This window comes from Ascaphus truei, chromosome 7 (assembly GCF_040206685.1).
Source record: "Ascaphus truei isolate aAscTru1 chromosome 7, aAscTru1.hap1, whole genome shotgun sequence".
In the NCBI taxonomy this organism is placed as follows: domain Eukaryota; kingdom Metazoa; phylum Chordata; class Amphibia; order Anura; family Ascaphidae; genus Ascaphus; species Ascaphus truei.
The window spans coordinates 29,667,118-29,677,013 of record NC_134489.1 but is presented as its reverse complement, the minus strand read 5'-3'; the positions used below and the strand labels follow the sequence as shown (position 1 = coordinate 29,677,013).

Here is a 9,896-nt window from a genome sequence, read left to right as displayed (position 1 = left end):
CCCTGCTGCCGGATATGCTCCAGAATAAACTGTGTTATGCCTAATGTACCATGTAAAGAGATGTACAAATAAAAATACATATACCTACAAGAGATCAGCGTCAGACCTGCCAACCTCATAGAACAGATTTCATACATTTGATGATAATAATAATAACTTTATTTCATATATCGCTTTTCTCCCAATGGGACTCAAAGTGCTTCACAATTACAGGTATGCAGCACATAGGACTGTTACAGGCACAGTCCCTGCCAAAATAAGCTTACATTCTATATTTTTGGTGCCTGAGGCACAGGGCGATAAAGTGACTTACTCAAGATCACATGGAGCCGACTCCGGGAATTAAACCAGGTTCCCCTGATTCAAACTCAATGTCTCTTTTCTCACAGTCCGTGTCTTTACTCACTGAGCTTCTCCCATAGAGATGCGCACACCGTAGTTAACCCATCAGTAAGAGAAATGCATTGTATTAATACATCACATGAATTAGTACAAAAGAATATATATATATATAAACACATATACATATAAACATACATACATACACACGTCATAATGCACATTTCAGCTATTATTTTTTTATATATTTTGTTTTAACAATCAGCTGCCCTCTGGTGTTGAGTTCAGGCTTTAATAGTATAATGTAGCACTTGGGGATGAATATACAGCCCAACAGTCCTGCAGTAGAAGCCAAGATGGCAAATATTTCAACAGCCACCATGTATTTACCTTGGGTGCTCAGATAGGCTGGAATGAAAGAGACCCAGACACTGCAGAACACCAGCATGCTGAAGGTGATAGACTGAGCTTCATTGAAACCATCCGGCAATGTTCTAGCCATAAATGCAACAAGGAAGCTAAAGAGAGATAATATACCAGTGTATGAAACTGCCAGATAGAAAGCAATAAGGGACCCTTCATTACACTGCAGGATAATTTTCTCATTTGTAGTCTTGGTATCAAGGTCAACAAATGGTGGAGCATATATTAACCAAGTAATACATATCACTAATTCACCTAAGGAACAAAGAGGAACCAGACTAATAGATGTCTTGGATCCCACCCATTTCCTTAGCTTGCTCCCAGGTTTTGTGGCATTAAAAGCAATGACAACTGTCACTGTTTTTCCCAGTATAGAAGAAATAGCCACAGCAAAGATGAACCCAAAGGTAGCTTGTCTCAGCAGGCAGGTCACCTCCACAGGACGTCCAATGAACATGAATGAGCAGAGGAAGGACAGCATAAGGGACACAAGGAGGATGTAGCTGAGGTCTCGATTATTGGCTCTGACTATGGGAGTGCTCCTGTGTTTCAAAAAGACCCAAAGCACTGCAGAAGTAAATACGAGAAAGATGACAGCAACAGCAGCTAACACTGCTCCTAAAAAGTCTTCGTAGGAGAGGAAGTCTATGGTTCTTTTGATGCACTGATCCCTACCACGATTAGACCAGTGATCTTGTGGACATTTCAGACAGTTCTCCATATCTAATAAGAAACATTACAGTTGCAATTACATTTTTGTAGAATACCAAACTTATATACAGTATCACATTTTACATATTCCATATCATATTTACTCCAGAGGGGAAATTATATTTTATTCCTATAATATGCTGTAAAGTTCAAACTGATACATCTCTAAGTATTTTATATGAGCTTCTACAAGTGTGAGGGCATGTATTATTTGACATCTCACATCCCATATCAATTGACCCCACTACTGGTTAACATAATATCTACTCTTCTAGAATCCTGAAGAACTCAGATTGCAATAATGCTAAAAGTAGCTTATAAATTGATAATCATGAGATATTACTTTGCAGGTATGTGGTTCTTTGCTAAGGTAACAGCTCTCACCCCCAATGTTTTAGAATGTTCTGACATAGATAGGTGGTTAAAGGTAGTAATTTTATTACTTAACTACCAAGTAAGTTGTTAGCTGCTGTTTTAAGTGTTTAAGCGGTTACTATACTACTAGGGGTTCCAGAAGTTCCATATATACAGTATGAGATTGTCCCTTTTTTCAATGAATTGTCCATTAGCCCTGAAAGGTCTGGCAGGATTAATAGTTCTCCTGTATCTCAGGGGGCAATGGGACAATTCAGGGGCGCATGCAGGTCCAGCTGGCAGTGACAGGAGGAGGAGAAGGATGGCACTTGCAGAAGGCAGGGGATTGAGGCTGCTCTGGACAACAATGGGCGGGTAAGCTAAAGAGGGCAGGGGTGGAGCCCACCCAAGCTATCCGACCCAGAAATCAATTTCAACATTGGTGTCTGCCGCAAGACGGGCTCCACTCCACAGGTAAGAAATGTGGCCTCTGACTGGGCACTTTTAGCGAGGAGGTGGCTGAAATATGGAGGGAGCAGGAAGGCTGAGAGATGCAGGGGGGGCTGAGAAATGCATGGGAGGCTGAAATGCATCGGAGGCCGAGAAATGCACAGGGAGGCCGAGAGATGGGGGGATGAGAGATGGAGGGAGAAGGAAGGCTGACAGATGCACAGGGGGCTGATAAATGCATGGGGGGCCAAGAAATGCATGGGAGGTCGAGAAATGTGGTCTGAGAGATGGAAGGAGGAGGTTGGAAGAAATGAAGGGGGAGATAATGATGGGGGTAATAAATGAATAGATGGAGCCGGAGAGAAAGAGCTGGGGTAGGGGGGAGGAGAGAAACAGTGAATGTTTTTCTCACTAAACATAAGAAATGTATGATTTTAAATAAAACATTTCCTGCTTGTTTTTGGCGTCCCCTATTATAAAAACTTAAACGTGGCAACCCATTTATAATACTGAAACTGTCAGTAATCCCATTCACCTTTACTTCCATATTCCAGCATTAGCATTCAGCAGATATCACTAGGATTGTTTATCTTTTATCCTTTATACAAACCTGTTGAATTTGCTATTTCCCCATCAGAACAAGGAACGCAGTCAAAGCAGCAGGGCGGCATTGCAATCTGCTGAGTTTTATGGTGTCCAAAAGGACAGATTTCAGAGCACCGAGATCTGGGAGTCTTGAAGAAAATACAAGACAAGGACAGATACAGGAGTAGAACATGACTTTGTTACAACACATTCCGTCATCAGTTAGAATATACCAGAGTTTGAATAGCATTCACTGGCAGTGTTGGGGTAGAGTATCACAATGTACAGAACTACATCTGCATTGTGGGAATCTGTTCAATATTAAGAATCTACAGATATGTGCTAAATATACAATAGAAATGTTGTTGATTTAATTGCTGCCATGCCAAAAGCGCTTCTCTCTAATTATTCATTTCTCCAACATACACTGAAATAAACTTGAGTCTGTTGACACATTTTTTGGTATCATGTATTTTTATTGTTATTATTAATAAGACATTTTAGAAATATTTTGGGAACGTTATATTATGATATGCATCTACTATTCCAGCAGATCCTGGAAGGCAGCCCAAACAGGAATTTTGTCTATAAGCTTTTGTATTCAGCATCAACACCTTAAACATAATTAGGTCACCAAAAGAGAATACATTTCAATGTCAATCTGATGTCAATTTATTATAGCTAAGAAGTGTGTGTGTATATATATACATAAATATATATATAAGTATATATATAAATAAATATATATATATATATATATATATAGATATAGATATATATATATATCTATATATATATATATAAGACTCTTTATGCCACACAGTGCAACAGTGATTTACTATTCTGACTGACAGCATCAAATATACTAGTAAGAATTGTGTTTATCTTGTAATAAAATGTCACCGCATCTTCATGTTTTGTCGGTGTACTGTATGAAGGTGCTCAGTTTACATCAGTGAGCATTTTGGGGAATGCTTATAAGTGCAGTTAGGGTTCAATTTATTGGAGCAATTACTGTCCATTGGGGTGTAGTCAAATGTTTCCCTTTGCAGCTTTCATCTCTCTGTGCATCAGTTACACCATGGGTGGGCAACTTCAGTTCTCAAGGGCCACCAACAGGTCAGGTTTCCTGGATATCCCTGCTCTGCACAGGTGGCTCAATCAGTGGTTCAGTCATAACGACTGACTGGAGCTTGTCTCCCTTAAGTTACACTCACAAGGTCTGGTGTGGTGTTAACATTTATGCACCAACAATTTGCGTCAGGTGAGAGAAATTAAATTTCAGACATTTGTATGTGATGCAAACTGATGCAAGAGGAAATTATTTTACTGTGTCAAAAAGCAAACAGCATCATCATGATACTCACCCTCTTCTCTATCTTGACAAGTTGATAAGTGATAACCTTTGTGTCAAAGTACATGTCAATATTCTAATCTTATTGTTTTGAGAAACCTACATATAACCTTAACAGTGGAGATAGCAATATAGACGTCAAGACCCATCACAGAGTAACCTTACCTGTTTAAAATAGGGGTTCCACTTAATAGCACGTTCATCAATGAGAAGTTGTTGAGAAGTAGATGAGAAGCTACCGATATGGATATTTTGGATTGTAGCATTTGAATAAATCACCCAGTTTAAAATGTCAAAGTTCTTGGGAGCATATCCTTTCTCGTCGAAGAAAATCTCCTCCCCAGATACAGTTCTAAGGTGAACATTTTTCAGGTAATGGTTTAGCTATAGCAAATTAAAAGAGCTGTGAGCGAAACGCAATCTCACATTATTGTGTGATGTTCTGTAATAAAGATGCGACCCAGCTCATTGTTACAGCTGAGAACCTACTTTTCTTGTTCTCTGTTAGTTCTAGATTCAGCTCTATCTTGAGCTGAAACCCATATGCAAAATATAACTAGTATAGGTGCAAATCACTTAGTATTTGACCATAAACACAGGCTTACTGGACAATGTTGGCACTATATAGCGAAAGAAAAAAGACAGCGCACAACTCTCATAGTATAGTCATTTAGTAATGTGCTATGGTGAGACAGGTAATTATTGCACGTACATCAATGTAGCATTGCATATATTATAGGTACATGTTATCACAACAGCACACAGCTTTCTCCCACACTATGGGTGGTCACCATCATCGTCCCCCAGGCCAGGTTAGTATTAGCGTCCTCGAATCAAGCTGCTTGCTCCCGAATGGTGTTAGCAATGGCTAGCTAGTCCAGTGTGTCTGTGGTTAAGATAATCTAGATCTCCACACTGTCGACTGAGGAGCGGGATGTCCTCAAAGCATGCCGAAAGAACTACTTGCGCCTCAAAGCAGTGGCTGATGACGTCACTGGACTGTGTCACAAGTTTTGATCAACCAGTGGAGCGTCACTTTGCCAAATAGGACAGCAAGCACAGGTAGCTCTACCAGTGTGTATGGAGTTCAGATATAAAGATTAATCAATCCAATCCAACGCGTTTCGTAGACCATATCTATTTTCCCTGATGCAGTATGTCAGGTCTACGAAACATGTTGGAATAGATTGATTATTCTTTGTACCTGAACTCCATATTCACTGGTAGAGATACCTGCGCCTGCGATTCCATTTGGCAAAGTGGTGATCCGTAGATTGGTCGCTGCTAGTTACGCGATCCAGTGACTTCATCAGTCGCCCGCTTTGAGGCACAAGGATTTCCTTCGGCATGCATTGAGTACATCCCGCTCCTCAGCCGACAGTGTGGAGATCTACATTACCTTAACCCCGGACACACTGGACTAGCTAGCAGTTGCCGACACCATTCGGAAGCAAGCAGCTTGATGCGAGGATGCTAATAGTAACCTAGCCTGGGGGGGGGACGACAGTAACTACTCATGATGTGGGAGCAAGCTGTGTGCTGTTCTGGTAACATGTACCAATAATACATGTTGTAACGCACTTTCCCCCACCCCCTGGAAGGTATAGCGGCTACGGTGTATGTGGTGCATTAACTGCGGCTCACAGGAGTCCTGAACCTCCACTACTGGGAGCCTGGGGTGTACCTTATCCGGTTGACAACAGCGCCTCCACCTGTGCAGAATCCTAACAATGTGGGATAACCCCGTGCAGGACAATATAATAAACACACAACAGTAGAATATAACAGGTTTTCTGAACAGGATATAATACTACTACCCCACAATATATATATACCCTCCCAACCCCCTTACACCAAGTGAGTGTCCCCATAGTACAAAGGGTGCTTGGCACCAATACCCTGATGTCCTTTTACCCAATGTCAAGGCCCACCCAAAAGTGTATATGGTAGCACTATCCGTGAACTGTTGGTGCACTGTAGTTGAGGTTCCTGCTGGGTACTCCAACACCTGGAGCGGGCGATTAACAACAGGGATCCTGGAGAGCCAGCGACATCGCCATCAGCGAAGCCTCCGCCCTTGCGTGGAGTGGGTTCAGCAGGATGGTCACAACAATAAAATAGTCTTTAATGATGTATGCCTGGATCGGGCCATAGACTCAGGCTACGCTTCACAATGTGGCTTCACTGGCACTATAAACTACCTATATACAGCTAATGGGGAAATGTCCCTAGCTAGGGGTTTCCCTGAAGCAGCCAAAATCTAATTAGGTGATTGGGAACTATCTTGGACCTAAGTGGGTTAATATGACATAGTCTGCGTGCCACTGACACCCAGATCTTATCTTCCCTATCTCAGTCCTGGCTCCAACTGAACTAACTGTCAGCCTGCACTTCAAGCGCTCCCAACGTTCCAATCTCCCCTCAGGAGATTCTAGCAGCCCTATTGGCTGTACTGTGTCACATGACCTCAGCTCCTCGGGCATTCTGCGGAGTGTAGTTAGACTGCGGAGCAATGTAGTTAGGAGGAATAGGGGAAGGGGGAGGGGGGCAGATGGAGACATGACTACATCGTAATGCTTGAAAGATCAAAATTGATCTCAGTGCAATACTTACCTGTCTCACCATAGAACATTACTAAATTACTATAATATGAGAGTTATGCGCTCTTTTTTTTCTTTCTCTATCAGTTCCTGAGATGCTGAGCCATCTTTACTGATGTGCAGCAGACTCTCATATTGTGTATATAAGGTTCTAAAATAATCACATTTGGGTACTATTTTGTTATAGCACTTTTGTATGAAACAATGGTTTTTTTCACTTACTGTATTGACACCAAGATATTTCACATTGGTTAAAAACCCTTTAGCATGAGCTATTTGCATTTTCCAAGCATTTAGCAAACAACATATTATTTTTCACTGATTCACAATCTGGTGCACGGCACTTTTCTATATGTTCTTGGCAGTATATAAGAATACTGTATATAAGCATGCATGGGCCTGTGTGTATCTTTACACATGAGAGTATGTACAGTATATATCTTTGCATATATATTTTTGTACTAGTGTCCATGGGTTTAAATTGTGTGTAAGATTGACTGTGTGTATTTTTGCAGCATGTCAATATTTACCTGGTATCTTGTTTTAGCAGCAAATCCTTCAGAAGACGGTTCCAATAGTGCTTTGGCTAAATACATTTCATGTAAAGCTTTCGCCAGCAAATAAACAGCAATGTAAATGGTGTGAGGGATATGATATGTGTTTGACTCCTCTCCTGACAAACGCTCTCTCCATAAAGCTTCCCCTGAACAGACAAAGCCGCTGTTACTCAATTTGTGCTTGTTATGAAGGCATCCAAGGGTAAAGCCCCAAAAATATTCTACAAAGATATTGTCAGGCATATTCTGAAAAGTAGCTTGAGACAGAAAATTCTTAAAGCCAGGGATCTCCCCTTTGTGAAATGATATCAATAAGGAGCCATTAAATGCATGAAGAAAAGGAGCATTCTGCAAACCGTAATCAGTAATAATATTCATGGTCACTGAAGATATCCAGACTTTCCCAGAGGTGGCTTCAAATGTCCCATAGTGTAGCAGGCGTAGGAAATAAACGGGACTGCAGAATAAAATAATGACATTGGCAGAGGAATATTTCACTATTTCAATGGTTCTGAAGAGGCTGAGTGCTGAATACTTTGAGATCACAGATAAGTAGGACTCACAGATTCCCATTCTCCTGATCTCCTTGATCAGCTCCTCACTAGCCTGTAAATTGCTGGCGTCATCCAATGCTATGATGCCCACCCATGTCCATCCAAAGTGGATCAGCAGTTGAATGATGACCTTGACCTGGGAATACTCATTTGGAACAGTCCGATAAAAGGATGGGAAGTGGACATGGTCATTAAACATATGATCCAGGGCACCATAACTTATCTGTAAGAAAGTGTTACACAAGGTAATAAAGAAAATGTATGCCAAAGTGTGGGTAAAAATACCAAAATAAGAAAACAAAGTGGAGGGCAGGCAAAATGTTAAATCTCAGATATAGGGCCATTTTAACTCAGCAGTAAGCTGAACTACAGTATAGGGCACCTTATTGCACATTCACTTGAATATGCTAGAATATGCAGCATCAATTGCACAGCTCATGTACTGTATATGAATATTTAAAAATGTTTTGCTGTGAATGTCTAAGAATAAATCTCTGAGAACCAGTTCGGAATCTCATATGCCCCAAAGCATAATACTGTATAGAGAGAAAATAATCATTTGCGTTTCATGTTGAATAAAAATCATAATATACATAGAATTGTTGCCTGCAAAATAGATCCCTGAGACAATGTGCTTATTAATTCCAATCTAATTTTGGTGCCCAAGGCAGAGGGAGATAAATTCACTTGCACAGGGAGAGCTGACACTGGGATCTGAGAATGTTTTTATCACTAAGCTTCTACAGTACTTTGTCTTTAACATATGGTATGCAAATACAGTATTTACAAAGAAGACACCAACAAGCATAGAATGGGGTTGAGGATCCTGAAACAAACTACAATTAAATACTGAAAATTGGTGTGTCTGTTTATGAAGGCCAAGTCTCTACCTGAGGGTATCCATAAAGCTGAGTGATTCCTGCCTTCGAGTAGGTTGTAGAAGATAACAAGTGCCCAATAAAAGCTACCATCCTGTGTCTCTGACAGATGTAATTAGGAGTTGAGTCTTGTGTTTCTGATATTATGTTCAAAGTGCTTTTTAATGCAATCACCTCACTGTTACAAGCATCATAGATCTGGAATCCCAGAGTTATGTTGGGTAAAATCTCAGTGCTGTTGTTGATCTCCTCGATAGCATAAATAAAAGCCAGGAGATGCCGCAGGTATTGAAACGTTGGCCTGTAGGAACAGTATTTTATCTCACCATGATTTGGACAACAATTACCACATCTTTAAGCATAAATAAAATGATCAAACCATAGCTGATTACCATGGTTTATTAGTCATACAAATGTAAATTCAAACAAATTCCAATCTGCATGTGTATTACAGCATTATTAATATTATTATTGTGATGTACACATGTAGTCTTCAATGTTAAATCTGCTGCATTATGATGATTTAATCTATATTGCTGTGATATTGTACTGGACATTTCAGTAAGACACATTCATTAAGTGATCACTTACATTGTACAAACTGGTGCGGTGGGGACATCTAAAAAATTAGGTTCTTCTCCATCAGTTTTTAAGAAGACTTGTAGAATCCCACCTACGATGATGTCCCCATCTCTGGAGTAATTCATGGGGCTAGCACCCCCTCTTAGTGTACAACTATGTCTTGTACTGAAGTACTCCTCTCCTGTGGCATCAGGAAGCATGAGCAAAGCTGCAATCTGTGTCACAAGCATCAAGATCCTACAGGAGGGAGTAGTACTTGAACAATCTCGTTCCATCTTGTCTTAGCCTGGTGACCATTAGAATTTCAAATAGAGCTCAGGATGTGTCAGATTAAGCTAAAAAAAAACTATGTGATACACAGAATCAAGATTGCAATAAGAATGATGTACACTTGTGTTAAGAGCAGACCTTCATATATCCTTGCCCTTATTCTTCAATAATAGCTACTTGGGGCTTTGATTTCTATTTATGTGACTACTTAATCAATAGTAAGCACTGGTATGATGAAA

General features: G+C 40.4%; 1 protein-coding gene across 1 annotated transcript; it reads right to left on the bottom strand.

The window, feature by feature from the left end:
- Nucleotides 1-571: 571 nt before the first annotated feature.
- LOC142499944 (vomeronasal type-2 receptor 26-like) lies at nt 572-9,662 on the bottom strand. Its single transcript, XM_075610001.1, has 6 exons — nt 9,397-9,662; nt 8,818-9,106; nt 7,347-8,150; nt 4,382-4,600; nt 2,888-3,011; nt 572-1,485 (listed from the first exon to the last, which is right to left on the bottom strand). The coding sequence occupies exons 1-6, from the start codon at nt 9,660-9,662 to the stop codon at nt 572-574; spliced, it is 2,616 nt and encodes an 871-aa protein (XP_075466116.1).
- Between the last annotated feature and the right edge of the window lie 234 nt (nt 9,663-9,896).

Bases quoted from the DNA above. Each gene is read 5' to 3' on its own strand.
- LOC142499944 (XM_075610001.1), bottom strand. From the start codon at position 9,662: ATGGAACGAGATTGTTCAAGTACTACTCCCTCCTGTAGGATCTTGATG. The intron at 3,012-4,381 runs GTAAGGTTACTC...ATTTTCTTCAAG, and splicing joins GGAACCCCTATTTTAAACAG to ACTCCCAGATCTCGGTGCTC. The intron at 1,486-2,887 runs GTTTGTATAAAG...GTTTCTTATTAG, and splicing joins GGAAATAGCAAATTCAACAG to ATATGGAGAACTGTCTGAAA.